The 17,990-nt window shown below is 44.1% G+C and overlaps 2 protein-coding genes across 5 annotated transcripts in view; one reads left to right on the top strand and one right to left on the bottom strand.

Moving 5' to 3' along the window:
* The window catches only part of KATNAL2 (katanin catalytic subunit A1 like 2), a 103,845-nt gene extending 98,752 nt beyond the window's left edge, over window positions 1–5,093 (top strand). For both annotated transcript variants that reach the window (XM_061169519.1, XM_061169520.1), the window contains 3 exons: window positions 3,260–3,422; window positions 4,223–4,325; window positions 4,839–5,093. In XM_061169519.1, the coding sequence (XP_061025502.1) occupies window positions 3,260–3,422; window positions 4,223–4,325; window positions 4,839–4,978 (406 nt within the window). In that variant the 3' untranslated portion in view covers window positions 4,979–5,093. The remainder of the gene's footprint in view (window positions 1–3,259; window positions 3,423–4,222; window positions 4,326–4,838) is intronic.
* A 3,675-nt stretch (window positions 5,094–8,768) lies between these two features.
* The window catches only part of HDHD2 (haloacid dehalogenase like hydrolase domain containing 2), a 41,136-nt gene continuing 31,914 nt past the window's right edge, over window positions 8,769–17,990 (bottom strand). For 2 of the 3 annotated variants that reach the window (XM_061169791.1, XM_061169790.1), the window contains exons 6-7: window positions 16,330–16,393; window positions 8,769–12,185 (exon numbers count right to left, since the gene is read on the bottom strand). In XM_061169791.1, the coding sequence (XP_061025774.1) occupies window positions 12,082–12,185; window positions 16,330–16,393 (168 nt within the window). In that variant the 3' untranslated portion in view covers window positions 8,769–12,081. The remainder of the gene's footprint in view (window positions 12,186–16,329; window positions 16,394–17,990) is intronic. The other variant, XM_061169789.1, reaches the window with a different exon arrangement.

Here is a 17,990-nt window from a genome sequence, read left to right as displayed (position 1 = left end):
CTCTGTTTCTTGGAGCCCATGTGGCCCTTTGGTTTGGTTTCTCTCTCCCTTTGGTCCTCCAGTACTTTCCCAATAAAGGGTACATGGGAGGTAATATTTTTTAGGCTCTGCATATTGAAAATGTCTTTATTCTGTCCTCCCACTTAATTGATGGTTTGATCAAGATACAGATTTCTACACTGGAAATTATTTTTCCTGGACTTCCCTGGTGGCACAGTGCTTAAGAATACACCTGCCAATGCAGGGGACATGGGTTCGATCCCTGGTCCAGGAAGATCCCACGTGCCATGGAGCAACTAAGCCCGTGCGCCACAACTACTGAGCCTGCACTCTAGAGCCCACGAGCTACAACTACTGAGCCCGCGTGCCACAACTACTGAAGCCCGCGTGCCCTACAGCCTGCGCGCCGCAACTACTGAGCCCACGTGCCACAACTGCTGAAGCCCGCGTGCTCAGAGCCCATGCTTTGCAACAAGAGAAGCCACTGCAATGAGAAGCCTGCGCACTGCAATGAAGAGTAGCCCCTGCTCGCCGCAACTAGAGAAAGCCCGCGCGCAGCAACAAGGACCCAACGCAGCCAAAAATAAAAATAAATAAATAAAATAGTTATAAAAAATTGTTTTTCCTCAGAATTTTGAAGGCATTGCTCTATTTTCTTTTAATATCTCACATTGATGATGAGAAATCTTACTCTCCATTCATTGGATGCAACCTGTTTTTCCTCTCTGGAAGCTTTTATGATCCTCTGTTCGTTCTCAGGGTTCTGAGATTTCACCGTGATGTGACTTGGGGTCTCCCTGCTGTTACTGTGCTAGTATCAGGCCAGTTACTGCGGCACAGTCTCCAGAGTCTCACTGTTCGGGTTCAAGTGCAGGGCCGCCATTCACTAGCCTTGACCTCAGGCAAGCTACTCGACCTCTATGCCTCAGTTTCCTCATCTTAAATGAAGATATTACCTACCTCATAGGTAGGTTCTGAGAATTAATTAATATCTGAAAAATGCTTGAAACAGTACCTGCCACCTGGTGAGTGCTATTTAAGCACTAGCTTTTATTAATATTTCAAATGTAAAAGATAATTTCCTAGAGCTCTGCAAAGTTCCCTTGACCCTGTGTCTGGAATATAAATGTTGGCCCTGAGAGGGGGTGTGGTTGTGCAGGTGGCTGTCTCTGATGGGATGAATTTCAACAGGGTGAAGCTGATAAAGAACAAAGCAAATGCAAAAAAGAAATAGGTAATTGTTATTGCCGGGAAAGCAGCCCTGGAGTGGATTCTCAGCTCAGGACGGGAGGAATAATAGGTAAAGAAAAGACACAATCTTTTAAGAAACCTGGTTGCTCCAGTTTAGGATTCAGATATGCTCCCTGTAAGGGTATTTTCATGTTTTCAATTTAAAAGGAAATATCGTGACATAGATTCAGAATAAGAAAAAGGGAGGGTGCTTTGGAAATTCTCGGTATCTTTATGAGTGAGAAAATCTGGTGATGATGTTTTCATTGTTACTGTTTATTATAGGCTAAGCCAGACCAACACACAGGCATTTCCTAATTTCTGTGCTAGAAAATCAAAGAGATATTTCCCTCCCGTCTAGGAGCTTGAAATTTTAACATAAAAAGAGTTCACAAACTCACACTCAAAAAAGATCTGTTTTTAATAGGAATGGTAACTCAAGGTAACCAAAGAGCCCCAGTTAATGAGGGAAAGCTCTACTTTACATAATAATTCTAAATAATCATTTGGAATGGAAAAAAGTTTTAAATCACCATTTTGCACCACTCTCATGAAACAGTTGATTCAAAGATCATCAACAGATGCTAAAACCACTAGTTGAAAGGGATGGGGAAAGGGGTATTCACATGGTGCCAAAGTACTGTATGTAGAATATTTACTCCTTACAAAGAAAGAGATGCTTGAGAGATCGTCCGATGAAGAGAGCTGTGGTCACCAGATGATCTCAGTAATTAAACATCACATCTCTAGCAGTGAGACACACCAACATTGGATTCCAATGTAATGAATGCGAAAACATATTATCTATGAAATAGACTTGCCAAAAATGTTTATCCTGATTCTGATTAAGCTTTGAGGTCTAACTTCCGTCTTGGAGGACAAGGGATACAGGAACCAGTTACCTGATAACCATGAGGAAAACATCAGATGAATCCAGAATGTGGGACATTGTACAACTAGCCTTACCTATTCAAAAAGGGGCCAAGGCAAGGAGACTGCTTTGGATTACAAGAGATTTAAGAGACATAATCATATGTAATGCATAATCCTTGATTGAATGTTGGTTGGGAAAACTGTAAAAGATATTTTGTGGGTGATTGGAGAGATTTTAATATGGAATGAGCATTAGACATATTATTCAATCTGTGTTAATTCTGTTAGTGTCATAATGGTATTGTCGTTATATAAGGAAATGTCCCTTTTTTTGGGAATGCATACTGAAGCATTTGGGGGTGGGGTTTCAGGATGTAATTTACATGGAAATAATTTAACAAGAATAGATAAATATATATGAAGCAGATACGGCAAAATGTTAACTGTTGTTGAATCAAGATGGTAGGTATGTGGATATTTGTTGTTTTATTCTACTTTTCTATTTGCTTGAAATTTTTATATTAAGAAATGCAAGGAAATGGCCTGCAGATGCAAAATTGCATAAACCTGGCCTGATAGTGTTTTGGGAGGCCAGGAATGAGTGTTTCAAAGGGCCACATTTGCACTGGGCGCCCAGGAAGGAGCATTCGCACTTTACTTCACCAGAGCAATGGAGTGAGATAGTCATTCACTCCAGAATATATGAGAGTTTTGGAAGAATTAGCGTACTTCCCAGAGTGCCCAAGTTATGTCAGGAATAGTGTACTCATTGGCAGGATCAGGTTGAATAATTGATGTTACAACTGCAGTGGGAATGCTCACGTTTGGTTGGTGTTAGCTGGATTTATTCCCCCTCAAATTAAGTCACCTAAAATTACCTCCTTCACATGAGGTATTTGGGGGATGTATTTTTTCTTTCTCTTTTTCTTCCTTCCTTCCTCCCTCCCTCCCTATCTCTCCTTTCTTTTTTTCTTCTTTTTAACCATTTGTTTCTCCTAAACAACATGAAGTAATGGTCCTATGCACTCAGACATAGATGTAAAGTAACAGTTAAGATGCAGGATTGGTTCCTGCTAAATTTGTTCTTCAAATATAGTTGTTGCTTAAGAAGTGAGTTACTGCCCCAACCAGTTCCTGTGTTTTGGACGTGACTCAGGGAGCTAGACTGTGCCATGTTGCGGCGCCTGGAGAAGAGGATTCTGGTGGACCTCCCGAGCCAGGAGGCCAGGCAGGCCATGATCCACCACTGGCTGCCCCCCGTGAGCAGGGGCAGCGCCCTGGAGCTGCGCGCGGAGCTGGAGTACAGCCTGCTGAGCCGGGTGAGCTGCCTGGGGAGGCGCCTAGGCCGAGGGGCCGCCCCGTGACCGTCTTCTCAGCAGTTCGGAGCCTTGAGTCACTTAGAAAAGATCCAAGCTGCCCCAACAATGCAACGGGCCTCTCCTTCATGAAAGACCGAGCTCTTTGTCCCTCGGAAACATTCAAGCAGAGAGAGATGTGATAAAGTGAAATAGGGTTTAGACTCAGAGGACCTACAGTCAGATTCTGGCCCTGCCACTTATTAGCTGTGTGCCATCAAGGAAGTCACTTCCTCTCTGAGCCTCAGCTTCTTCATCTGTAAAATGGGTAACAGGCCACAGAGGATTACTGTGATGATTAAATGCAAGTCTTTCACAAAAGGAAAAGCATGTTACCCCCATGCCCACTGGTGTCATTGCCTCCTTGAGAGGACACTTGAATGTGATGTTCTCTGAGGTTCCTTAAAGGCAGGTTATAATCCTATTTACAAGAACAGAAGTGTCTACCAAATTTGGCCATCCTTGAATTTGGGCACAAGGGCCCCATTAGGCTGGCTTGGGTGGGCCAGTCATCACCAGCATCTCAGCACCTATGTTTGGATGGTGTTAGGAAGTTGTTTGTTGCCCAGATCCTTAGGTTATCCAAACACGTTAGCAGCCTCTCTCCCCCTAAACACTATTTATCTGGGAATCTTTATATAGTGCCCATGGGTGACAGATACAGAATCCAAACAGGGGCTCCGACACCCTGTCCTGCCTGTAAGAATGTAACCACCACCAGCATTCTGCCTGCTGCCTAATGGCTGGGTTTGCGGCTGTTTCAGGAGACAGAGGGCTACTCGGGCTCGGACATCAAGCTAGTCTGCAGGGAAGCAGCCATGCGGCCTGTGAGGAAGATCTTCAATGCCCTTGAAACTCAGCAGTCAGGTATGGTGAGGATGACAGCCAAGGTGCTCTGGGAGAGAAATTTGTTTTTAAAAATGGGGCTTTCACCAGCAGGTGGCGCCTTGCCCCTGCTCTTTGTGGCTTGTTACACTGGCACTCGTTCTTTGGTCAAAAATCCTCCTTCTGCACCCAGCTCCTTCCTCCTCTGCTGTTGTGTTTCGGATTGACTTTGCCCACAGATGCTAAACTCCTTAGGGCTCGGGCTTTTATTTCCCTGGCACACTATGTTGGGCTGGATCCATTTGTGGCACTATATAAATATTAAATAATACTTTATAATGACACATTTAAGTCACATTTTGTGTATGGGCTTCAGGGGCTGAGTTGCACATTAAAGACTTTTTCCCCCAGCCCTCTTTAGTCTTGCCTGTTGCTGCATTAACCATTAAGAATGCCGCATTATGCATTGTCTTGAAAGAAGGTCTATCAGTGTTTCAAGAGCATAGATCACCATTAGGTAGACTGTTGTGCTGTTCCTCTTGTGTTTTTATCTAGAGAGCAGCAGTTTACCTGGGATCCAGCTGGATACAGTGACCACTGCTGACTTTTTGGATGTGCTAGCCCACACCAAGCCTTCGGCAAAAAATCTGACTCAGAGATACTCAGCCTGGCAAAGTGAGTTCGAGTCTGTGTGAAATCACATTTACCCTGACTTGGCCACAAAGACAACTACAGAGGCCTCCTTGTTAATTAGTGTAAGTGGAAGAAGAACATTATGCTTGGAATAGAAAACAGAAAATTATTCTTGAAGACTGGATTAATTTGGACAACTGTACCATTTTGGAAATACATATTTTCATGGTCGATGTCAGCAAAATACTGAAGATTCCAATTACAGGTATGTGTGCTATGAGGTCTTGCAACGGAGACTTTTCTCACAATGAGATCCCATAAAATTTAGATGAATAATTCCTTGTAGTGTTCCTCATTTGTGAACTGGCATTTTCATTTTGAAAAAGACGTGGTAAGGAAAGTTGTGTTGGGATGCACAGGGTGGTTCTGAGTTGGGGAGCCAACCAGAAGCTAAGCTTGACAGACCATCTGACAGCTGACAGTTCAAGGGTGGATAAGGGTGGGAGCAAGGAAAAGAAACAGCGTCTGCTTCTCCTGACAATATTCTGAATCTCATCTGCTCTCCCTGATTCTGACTCCAGTCAGTTTTATCAGCAGAGCAAACCCCTACCAGACTAGCCCCACTCAGGAATATCACTGGCCCATCTCTGGAGATGAGCTAATAGCAATGGTAACAAGCACCCCACTATCACTACCTACCAGTTGCAGTGTTTTGAGTTCTGGCCCCTAATAACATCTTCACATCTCACATCCTGTGTGTTCTGCCCTTCTCCTTCCATTGCCACAGCTCCTGATTGGATCCAAAACTTAGGATGGGGTACCTGAGCTTCTAGAACAGTCTTCCCTGCTCTTAGGCTCCACCACGTCTCCTTATGGGGTTGGAAACAGCTAGAAACATCTCATTCAGAAACCCACAATCTGAGGCATCTACTTTCAACTCCTGGTAAATTGTGAAGGCTTCCACTAAGTAATGCCTCCCCTCCCCCCACTTAGAATTTTCCTATGGTCACCTTTTGTTGTCTCCCTTGCCTTGTTTTCTTCATCCCTGCAAGGCCGACTCCTCCAGAGAAGAAAACACTTCCAGGAAAAGGGACATTTTGGCTAAATAGTCCAAAGTATTTCACCCTTTTAAACAAAAACATTTTGGGGTTTTGATTATTTTGAATAGAATATTCTCAAATGCCTCTTAAAATATCATTTTATGGAAAATATAGTCAAATTGAATGAGTTTAAAAGAAACAAAAAGACATTTCATCTTAGTAGAAGCTCAGCTGAAACTTCTTCATGGTCACTAGGTAGTACCCTGTGAGCACTGCTGATATGCAGACATGGAGGTCTCTAAGCTCAATGGCCTAGACTGCTGTGCTGTTCAATCTCCAACATCTGCCGTCTGTGCTTTTGGGTTATTTTCTTTGTCAGGCTGTCAGCTGACATTTCTTATAGCTGTTAGTCCATTTGCTTGTGGCCTTTGCCACCCTTTCTGATTTCATAAAATCTCAAGTGGATGGAACCTCAATTATAGCTAATTTGCTGTGGTTGGAAAGCAGGCAAGTGTGCACTATATGTGTACTTAAGAATGAACAGGCAGAGGGGCAGAGGAGGGCTCCCATGGACAGCATGCTTTGTGACAATAGGGTTGGGCCCTTTTAGCTTACTGCCCCAGAGTTCCTGATTCCGTTCAGGTAAGTGTGGTTTGGCCATCCCTCCCAGCACATACCGGTAACCTTCCACTTCCAAAACCCACCTCCACATCCTCCCTCCATTCCTTTTAAGAATCTCCAAGTTCATCTTTGTAACACTTCCACCTACATTCAATCACATAGTCCATTCTTCTCTCCTCATTCCTTGGAAAGTTTGTCTACAAATGATCACGCACATATGTTTTTAGGTCATGCCTCTATTTTGGTGGCTTCTTACCAGTTTTATACATTATCTAATGACTTCCTGCTTTGGATGAAATGAAACATAGCCTTTTCATCCCTTTGCCCCATCCCTACCACACACACGTCTTTCCCTAATCATCCCCAAACAGTTTTACTACAGTTTTAGGTTAACTCAATAATCAATATTTTTATGATATTGTTCACTGTACATTGTTTACTGAAGAGCCAACTAGTGGATTAGGATTACATTTCCTTTCTTGTTGGGTTTTGTCTTTCTTGGAATTAATAACTGCCTCGTTTTTTTCATTTGCTTAATTTTCTAAGTATTTATTCTTAATTTTTTGGGCAACATTTTCGTATCTGTCAGATACCCATCAGTATTGTCTTCTAAATGGCCAAACATATCAGATTAACTTTCAACTCCATTCCCATGCTCTCTGGTCCTGGTTGTAAGGGGAAGGGGACCAGACAATGGCTGTAGAACAAGCAGAGATTTACCTAATCCCGTTTTCAGCCCTGCCTCTCAGCCTGGCCCACCATCGTGTCCAGTGTCTCCAAGGCCTGAACGTTCACAGTCCCACTTCTCCAGAGCGTAAAGCCCCCGCTCTCCTGCCTGGCTGAGGGTGCGCATCTGGCTGCTCAGGGTGGGGAGGGTTTCTGAGGCTCCAGCCACTTTCCCAGCTTTGAACAAATTCCTTGCTTCTCAACCTTGCCTCACACCTCACGACCTCTCTACCCAGTGTCTCCAAGCCTTGAGTCTTTGAGGTGATGTTCTACAGGATGAATTTTGGTTTTTTTCTTTGCGTTGATTTTAGTTATCAACACTCCATCATCCTCTTTCCATCTCCCGAATTACTGAACCCTGTCATCCACTGCTGTCTCCTCTACCATTCTCTTGTGGGTTGTCCTTGTTGGTTTATAACATCTTTATTCCTTTCCTCTTCTTTTAGTGGGGCTTTGAGAGAGATCAACTAATACATGACTAATCTACTGTTTAGAGTCTCTGGTTATTTTTTTAAAAGTAGACTAAAAGTATATCTAAGTTTATAGGGCTATAGGAGATTGGCCTGTTAGTTGTTGGTGGAAATTTGAACTTAATTCCACATGTGGTATTTTCTTCTAAAGCAGAGGTCATAATTAAAATGCTATAGGAACTTGGAACATAGTTACACATGGGTAAAGGAAGACAAGGAAGAGGGGGGGGACTGTGGCGATCTGGAGAGGCCAGAACTATCCAAAGATAGCTCAATTTCCCAACTAGAAGATACGTATCTAGGAGTTGGAGCTACATTCTGCTGTCTTCCTTAGTGATTTACTCCCAGAGGCATTTAAAAATATTTGGGGGACTTCCCTGGTGGCGCAGTGGTTAAGAATCTGCCTGCCAATGCGGGGGACACGGGTTCAAGCCCTGGGCCGGGAAGATCCCACATGCCGTGAAGCAACTAAGCCCGTGAGCCACAACTACTGAGCCCGTGCGCCACAGCTACTGAAGCCCGTGCGTCTAGAGCCCGTGCTCTGCGACACGAGGAGCCACTGCAATGAGAAGCCCGCGCACCAAAACGAAGAGTAGCCCCCGCTCGCCGCAACTAGAGAAAGCCCGTGCACAGCAACGAAGACCGAACACAGCCAAAAATAAATACATAAATAATTTAAAATAAATAAAATAAATATTTGGTTTTCTCAGGCACATCAGCCAGTGAAACAAACAGGCATTGAGATGTGTATGACATTAAACACAGGAAAAAGATATCAAAATCTGTTTCATTTTAACAGATGCGGTTTGAATTATGATAAACGATTTCTGGTGCTCTGGCACCTCGCCTCTCAAGGACAGCAGCATGCTTTGGGTAGTAGGTCTTGATGGCTGGTGTAACACAAAGTCAGCAAAGGCCCTGTGCATTTACGCTGGGAAAGGCTTTTGTGACTTATGTCAAAGAAACTCAATAATGCAAACATGGCTCTATGCAAACAACTGCTAACAGGACGAAAGTACTCTGCTGCCCAAGGCAAGTGTTTTAATGAAATAGATTAGTGCAGTTTTAAAAATTCTTTATTATAGGTGCCCAAGGACTTCAGTTTCATCCTACATGAACCACCATTGATCCAAAACCAACTGAACATAATCAGTGCAGGTGTGTTTTGACTTTCCTGTCCAACTCGCTCCTGTAATTTTTCAGTGTGGGGTTAAGAGAGAGGTGACGACACTTGTCACTCCAGGGCAGTTTCTGATATCCACAACAGCAGGTGTTTGATGGAACAGTCACCAGGGAGGTGGGCCAGCCCCCTTCTCCTTCCCAGGCATTACAATCCGCTCTGACAGGGGTACAGAATGGTGGGTAGGTAGAGCCACTGCAGAACTAGCTGATTCTGGATGTGTGAGAGTGAAGTGGGTGCAACAACCTTGTCTCCCCACCAGACTGGTCCTTCGCCCTCCTCCTCACCCAACTCACAGCAGATGCTCAATAACCACCTCCTGACAATGGGCATTCTCTAATGCCCTTTCAAGTCCTAAGATGTCACTTGGTCCCTTTTCTGGGGCCAGGACAGGATTATAGTAAAGCTGGTACAAACACTATCCTTGGGGTCAGTACCACAAGACAGCCCCTGACATGTAATGGCTGGAAAATAAAGTCCTTTACGTACTTCGGTTATTAAATCTCCTCCATGAAGCCCGAGGCAAACCAACCAGCTGAGCTGGGAATGTTTACAGTAACCTCGACCTAAACCAAGATTTCTATTTATCCTCACGAACTTCACACCGTGGACAGGTCAGTTAGAAAGTCCTATATAATGTTTATTAAGTAAATAAAATAGCCAACTAAGATTTTAATGGCCTAGAGGGCCAAGCAAGAATGGAGGAAAGTAGAGCAGCCGTTTCTCTTGGCTGGCTCGTTACACGCAGCTGGGTTACCCACTCCTGCCACTCACCCATCAGTGATGTCTACTGCTTGGCTTTAGCTCTAACCTGTCTCCAGAGCATCAGAGCCATTATTTAAGTGCCTAACGGGCCTCCCCTATGGGCAGCAAGTCTAAAATGAAACATTTTCTCCTCCCTACCCACAGCTATGCCCTCTAGCATTCAATTCCTGTAATATTTACAGCTAATTTTGAGTTGTCTGGTGACGGCCTGAGTGCCCATCTGTGTTGTAGCACAGACAGAGTCCTGTCTGGTGGGGAGAAGAGACGTTCGAAGACCTGAGTATAATCTAACAACTGCTCCATGGCACGAGGGAGGGAACACTTCATCCATCCTGCGGTCAGGACCACGTCACAGAGAAGGGAGACACGGAGTCTACACACTGCCTTGGGTATTCTCCTTAGCTCCTCACCTAGTAAGGGCCCTCCAGGCAAAATCCTTCCCTTAAATGTTTATTTCCTAGCAGGTACTTCACACACAGCAGCTAGCAAACCCTTGATGACGCTTGGGCCAAGGAATCGCTGACCCAGGTGCCGGGGAACAGGCCACTGGTGAACACGCCCAGCAGCCCCTCTTGCCTGCACGCTGGGCTTTTCTGTGTGGCTCCGGCCTGAAGGAATTTAAATGTAGTAGAATGTCTCTCTTTTTTAAATTCTCAGGAAGACTTTCCCCACTGAACTGACTGTAGAGATGAATTCTACCAACCGTTTCCAGATTGTTAAATGCAGATACTCCTGCTACATCTGTGTCATCATCGCAAACAGGCAACACTTAACATTCGTCCGACTCTATTTAAAGTCCTTGATATACGGGTTGTGCATTTAACCCTCACAACAAGCCTACGTGGTGGGCACTATGGGTATCTCCACTTTACAGAGAAGGGAAAGGAGGCAGGAGTGGCTAGGGGAGTTGCCCAAGGTCACCGAAGGGGAGTGCTGGCCAGGCTCCCTGCTCTGTGCCCCCAGTCACTGCACTCCTCCTTCTGATCTGGGGTGGTGCCCTAGCACATCTGTCTTTTGCACTCTAGGATCGTAAGGACTAACTTGGGGCATCTGCAAAAACAAGAAAAGTGTTCACCAAACTACCAGAAGGAGAGGGAGCGGCCATTTATTTAGCTTTGCTCCCTCCCATCCAAGACCAAGCTGATCTCTAAACAAGCATCAAAACCCGAAGCTCATTAACACTGCTGTGTGCTTCAATAAGGTGAGCACCATGATAATGGACAATTACAAGCTAATAATCCAGTGCCCAAGAGCCCAGTAAAACAATTGCAAAGGCCCAGGATCATCACAGTATGCAAATGCACGAGGAAAATCATTACCTATTTAGTCCCCTTCATTTTGGTGGGTTTAACATGAGAAGAAGAATCCATGCTGCAAGACGAGATTTCATTTTACAGCCGTAGTAACCAAGTACATAAAAGCTTGAATCTGTCCCAATAGCTTCTGAAAGATTTTTCCCATAGTGTCAGAGGCAAAAATAATGAAATCTTGCCAATGTGCAGTTAACAGGACCCAGGTGGACACTAACCTCAGAAATGCACGGTCTGTAAGCATCAAAGGCTTGATGTTAGTCTCTGCACTGTTCCTGTTAATAACAATGTCTAATTAAAACATCTGTAAAATACTGATAGTTTTAATTTTACATAAAATTTCCAAAACGACTGTTACACAGTATAATAGGTATCGGCAATGAATAGGTTATTAATGGAAATATTATTTTAAATTAAAATCAGGTTCTGAATTTAAATTACTCATCTCTGGCTAACGAAGAGAAAAAGAAGTCACCCGTGCTGGGAATAATACAGTAGCTAATCTAGTTTTCAACATCTGTTAGAGCAAATTCACTCCTTCACTTGGGCTAAAGGACACTTTATTTTGTTTCTTCTGTCCTGTACCCCACTTGGCACTTCTGATGGATTTCACAGTTGAACTCAGTATTAAAACTACAGCCTAATGCACTCTTCAACGCAGTACTTTATAACTTAAAAAACACCATTCAACTTTATTCAGAGTCTGAACCTCTCCAATTTACCAGTGAGGAGACAGCAGAGAACAAGCTCCCTGCAGCAGACTCTTCCCCAGCTCCGCTAACCTGATGAATATTTTAAAAGGAATGGCACAAAATCTCAGCTTTCCCTTTCTTTGGATCTCATCTTCTTTTACGAAATAAAAGGGATTAGCCAGGCTTGGTGTCTGGCTGCAATTCAATACCTTTCTTTCTAATTACTGCCCAATAAAAAAGGGTTAAATGGTGACCAGGGCTGAGTAGTCTCTGTCTGTCCATGCTGGCATTAAGCTGTTGAGGGATTCTTGCCAGACAATGAAAAGCTGCGTTTCAGGTTGCTTCTGATTCACATAATGGTTCACAGTAGATGCTGCAGAATGTGGTCCACGGCATGAGGGAAGCTGTCACAAGTTAAGTAAGGAGGTGGATTAATTTTTTCTTCATCTGCTGCTCGGTATTTCCCTGAAATGAAAGTAAACCCAGTGAACAAAGGCTACTGGTAGAACACCAGATTAATCACACCCCGTAAGCACCTGGGACACCAGAGACCACCCTTACAATGATGAGAGAATCAAGGTCTCCACAGCTCCCAAGGCACCTTTTATCCAGGCTTCAGGAATGCCATGAGGCAATTCAAAGCAAGGTCATATTCAGCATTTCCCAGGCCCTCTGGTCTTTCACGATGGACAGTCACAGGTACTGGGTCACCTGAGAGCTAAGGGTGCCTTCGAATCTCCTCAGCTGGTGAAATCATTTTCTTCCCCCAGCAGCCCTACAGATAGGGATGGTGATTAAATCAGTGCTTTTAAATGAAAGCCCAGACCCCACAGGGCAGAGGCCTTGTCAGCTCCAGAGGGTGACTGGAAACAGCATGAGCTGCTGCCAAACAGGAGCCCTGCGAGCGGGCAAATGAGGGCGCCCGGGGGTGGGAGGGAAGGAGAGATGGGTGCTCACGGTGCTCACAGGCGGGCCGGCAGCACAGGCTGCCCGGCAGGGCACCGACGGGTGGGCCTGCTGCCGAACTCTCCCTGGACTCTGCAGTTCAAGACCCACAGCTGAACAGCGCAGCACGGTCACAGACTCTTACACATGTACATCAGACCATGCATGGCCCCTGTTTAAACACCCTTAATGTGTTCCAATGCCCTTCAGAAAGAACCCCGTATCTCTGTTGTTGCCCACCAGGCCCCTCAGTCACCCGGCCCAGGACCCCTCACCTCCGCACGTGCCACTCTCACCAGCTGCAGTGCTGTGCTGGACACATCTGCCGCTCCCTCTGCCTGGGACATTCTTCTCAACTGACAACCTCCTTCAGGCTTCGGGTCAGTCCCACCTTCCCATCCAAATGAGATCCCCTCCCTGTTATTCTCTCTCTCTTGGTACCCTGTTCTTTGTCACCACAATATTTATAACAATTTGTAATTATATATTTATTTGTTTAATGTGTGTCTCACATCTAAGACTGTAAGTTCCCTAAGAGCAGGGACTATGTCTGTTATGTTCCCCAATGTATTCCCAGCACCTGACATAATGACTAGCACGTGGTGACCATTCCACAGCATTTTAGGAAGGAAGAAAGGAAAGAAGGAAGCAAGGAAGGAAGGGAGGGAGGGAGGAACACTGTTTTAGACGAGGCCTTGAGGGAACGAGGCCGACTGCCCTGTAGTCTCAGCGCTGCCTCTGCACTTGCCCTTTCTCCTCACTCCCTCATCCCCTCTTCTGTGATCTCTGCTATTTATTCTTCTGCATTTTTCAGTATTCTCTGTCTAAATCTGGGTTCCCCAACAATAGACCCACCACTTTCTACAATCCCTTCTGTTTTCTATAACTACTCTTTAAGAGGCTTTGTTCAGCAAACACCAAGCCTGAAAACCCCCCTTCCCCAACTTGACAATGTGGTGGTGAAGATGCTTCCTGTCCTGTCTTGCCGACTGTGAATTCCTACAGGAAAGGAGCCAGCATCTAACGTACAAAGCTAACTTACCTTAGCATCCTCAAGGCACCTATCCACAGTATGGTCCACACAGCAAACTCTACTGCTAGTTTTTCCTCAAGCTTAAATCCCACTGAGTATAAACTCCTTTGCAAGGTTTCTGCTTGTTCTCACAGGTAAGTTAATGACTAACTTTTGCTATACCACCCACTTCTTGGAGCCAGTGGTCTAAAGGCAAATGTGTGAAAGTCAGGTTTCTTAGCCATAAGCTTCCAGAATGCTTTTGTTTAGTATGGCTCTGCAAGTGGGGTTTCTACAAAGTACAAATTGACACAGTGGCTCATGAATGTGTGATAGTTCTAGCAACGTGCATTTTGTCTGGCATACGGCAGATGCTCAATAACGTTGGCTGAGTGAATGAAGCAGGCCACCATCACTCAGGCCTGACGCAGTGTGGCAGTCTATACTTTCCTGGACGAATAAATGGTGAATGGAGGGAGAATGCAGGAAGCCATGTTGACAACAGTGGACAAAGGGTGATCCCATCTTTTCTAGGTGATTGTTTTACATGCTAAACAGAAATAGATTCTAGTTATGGCTAGTCAAAAGTCTTTACTAACAAATCGTGGAGCAAATGTATATTGAGCATCTATCATGTGTTACTGAGAAACAAAACTGCTCAAGACGATCACTGAATAATTTAAAATCTCTCTGGTAATTTTCAAACACTGGGAAACCCAGCAATTGTTCACTGCACTGAGTTCAAATTTATGAGTGGAGCCGGCTGCTCTGTACGCTTTCAGAACAGTGGGCTTACTTGGGACTTTTTTCTGACCAAAGATGAACAGTACAAATGGGCCTGTTTTCATGAGCTGTACTTAGCTATGTTTCTAAGTTAGACATTTTAGATTTGATTGTGTGGAGCTGCTGGCTTCTCTAAGACTAACTGGATGCCTCTGTGACAGGCTGACCCCAACCAACTGCCAGTCAGAAAAGAATGCAGAGCCAATGGAGACCAGCTAGGGGAGCTGGGCCTACAAGACCCTGGCATAGGACCAGTTTTCATACTTGGTGTAAATCCTTAGTTATGTGACCTAAAGAAAGGAAATGTTCATGGGAACAATACCCGAGAGGAAAATAGTTATCTGAGGGTTTCCTCAATGACCAGATCATAAAATGATGAGGAATGACAAGAGTCTGAAAATTCAGACACAGGGGAGGATGAGGAGTGTGGCTGTTTTTCCTGACTCCCTGATATATCCTCTTTTTTGCTTCCATCAAAGGGCACGTTTCTGGGAAGACGGTGATCATTTTGAATTAGAAATGTGAAAAAACAATACTGTTAATTCTAGAGTGACTGGAGTCACTATCTGCAAGGCTCCAATGGTTCACTCCAGACGCCCAGCATGACAAGACTGTTCCCATTCTTTGTTCACACAGGGCCTGGAAAATACTTCTTATTCAATTGTAGCAACATCTATGTTTTCTTGTTCCTCTTTTTAAATTCAAAATAGCTTTTATGCAACCACATTTTCTTGAACATCACAGTCATGAGTAAATATACTCTTTCTAAAAAATTTCCCAGTGGCAGCTCGTCGGTGACTTAGTGTTTAAATCTTCCCTTTTCTGAACAGCCTGTATGAAGCCAGGCATATGAACTCAGAGCCATCTATGGAACCACTTAACTGCTATTTAACTGGTAAGAGCCCGATGACAATTCTCGGACCAGACTCCTGGCTGTCATCCTCAAACACGTGCTATTAGTTTTAAGCTCAGCAGGTGCCAGCTGGGGGCAGGTGCGGGGGAGACCTTTTCATTTTATCTGGAAAGGCTCATCAAGTTCCTAGTGCAACAGCACACAAGCCCACACACAGCTCCCATGACTATTCTTTCCTTACCTTGAAAGGACTTTATTAATCACACTCCACAGTGTAATACTCATATACTGTGAGAGCTAGAAGGGACCAGTCCAGCCCCATCATCCGTAAATGGCCCAAAGAGGTGAAGGGCCTTGCCCAGAGTCTCACAGTCAGTGTAGAGCTGAGACCAAGACCCAGGACACCAAACAGGTCCACTGTTGCCATGATACCGTATTAGCTGAGTCTCCCCTATTAGGTTCTTTCCCTTTCCTTAAATTTATTTGAGGGATCACACCCGGTTTACCTAATTTTGGTACAGGAAATTGTTACTAAAACAGTAAGTGAAAAGACAAAAGTTTTTTGTGTGTTTTTTAAAAAAATGTAAACATTAACACAAAGTATCACATCACTTAGCTAGCCAGTTGCTAAAAGATCAACTTCATCTTATAGCTGGTGCAAAAAGAAAACATATTTTTACAGAGCCCCACATCAATGGTCTTTTGGTCAACTTTGGTGATTTGTATATCCAGAAAATCATACAAATGCTAATGGTCAATTGTGTATGGTTATCTCTGTGTAACTGTTAAAATACCTCTGAACTCTGATCTGATCTTCCTAGCTTTGCACAGCATGGGCCCTTTCACATTGTCTTTTTTCCCTGCAATCCTAAGCCCATTTTATTTTTGGTTTGTGGCAGAAAGAGAATTAAAGTGCCCAGTGGGCTTTGCCATTTCTTCAAAGACTGTTCTTTAAGCAGTTGTGTATTCTACCATTCTGTTTTAGAGAAAAATAATATTATACTGAAGATACATACCAGTTTTGACTAAGATGCCCAGCATGCCGACATTCTGAGCCCCACCAACATCATCCCTGCAATCCTACAAAAGCATAACGAAGCATTTAGTCCAGTGTCATCAGTGAGCTTGCCAACAAAACTGACCAATTGATTTGATTTATTAGGCTAGGATGGCCAACTGTAATCCCATGTTTTTTTCCTTAAAATGAAAGAGAAGCAGGTGTAAAAAAGGATAAACCCACATCTGAGGGAGCATACCATTGGAAAAGGGAAGCGTAATAGAGGTAGAGGTAAAAAACAGAGTAGTAATCCTAGTGACCAAACATAAAAAGCACAGTTACAGTGCTTCATGTTTTGCCACATGTACATCTATTTCCTTTTAAAACAGATCATGGAAAAAAAGTATTCTATCATTTGGCAGCTTTTAAGGTAAATGATCCAACTGCAGGACAGTGAATGAACTAGGTTCAGAAGACAGCTCTTGTGCTGTCCATGTAACATATTATCCTTACTTTCCATCCAATCCGTCCCTAACAGGGGGAATCAAATCAGATCAGTTTACTTAAACAGATTCTGAGACTGTCTGATATTCACTTCACACTTAGGAATAACAGATCAGTTTCAAAGGGAAGCTTTTGTTTTCCAATTCTTACTCAAGATAGGGGTGAATATACTTGGCTAATTGTGATGACAAATGCAAAGTAATAAAAATCCAAGAACTGGAAGAAACATCATCAATAAAATAAGTCCTACCATCTCATGTGTATAAGCAGGATTCATTCAGATCACACCCAAAGAAAAGTTTTTTCCTTAAAAATCATTCATATTATTCAACAACAGCCCTTGGAAATGAGTCTTAAAATGTCAAAATCTTCATTCAAGGTCTAACTTAAAACCTTTTTTGTGCATCTAAACTTGCCTTGTTGAAGCAGGGGAGATGGGGGAGAGGGACAGAAGGAAGGGAGGTGGGAAAAAGTGAACAAGGAAAGGGAGGGAAAAACTTCCACTCTCTTGAATAACAACCCTCCGTGCGGCTGAACACTGCTATTGCGTGCCCTTCCCACCTTCCATCCTGTCCCAATGCCAGCATCTCCAGGGACAAAGAATTCTGAAGTCTCCAGACTAAGATAACCACTTTCTCGAATACACATTTGCCTAGGAAAGTCAGCTAAAGGCCTGCCAAGAGGAAAAAGTGTTACTGAAAAGATGGTTTTTCAAAGCAGTATTGAGTCCAGCGATGATCCTATTGGGTTTTAGGTGCAAGGATATAGACGCGGAAGAGGGAATCGGGGGACTGTGATCCATGTGCGCCAGCACAAGATAGCAAGGGATCTACAGTTCATTCTGGAGGGAGTCCAGGGCCTCGAGTTCCACTTCCAGCTGTGCCACTCATTAGCTATGGGAATTCCGGCATGGAGGTTTGCCTCTCCGGGCTTCAGTTTCTCAGTCTATAAAATGAGGAGGTTTGGACCAGACAATCTCAATGGTCCCTTCTGGCCTAATGCGTTATTATTTAAAATTGAAATATAATCCTTGCCACCTACTTCCACAAGGCAGTGTGCTTTCTAGCACTTTTCTCCTCATGGCACACATAGAAAATAATGTTTTCCCAGTACACTGGGGTAAACTGACAAGGTACTCACAGCCAGAGGTCACTGGGTAGAGCCCCCGATTGTCCA

The sequence above is a fragment of the Eubalaena glacialis genome, chromosome 15, assembly GCF_028564815.1.
Source record: "Eubalaena glacialis isolate mEubGla1 chromosome 15, mEubGla1.1.hap2.+ XY, whole genome shotgun sequence".
Lineage (NCBI taxonomy): Eukaryota > Metazoa > Chordata > Mammalia > Artiodactyla > Balaenidae > Eubalaena > Eubalaena glacialis.
Note: the sequence above shows the minus strand (reverse complement) of the source record. Positions and strands in the feature narration are given on the sequence as shown.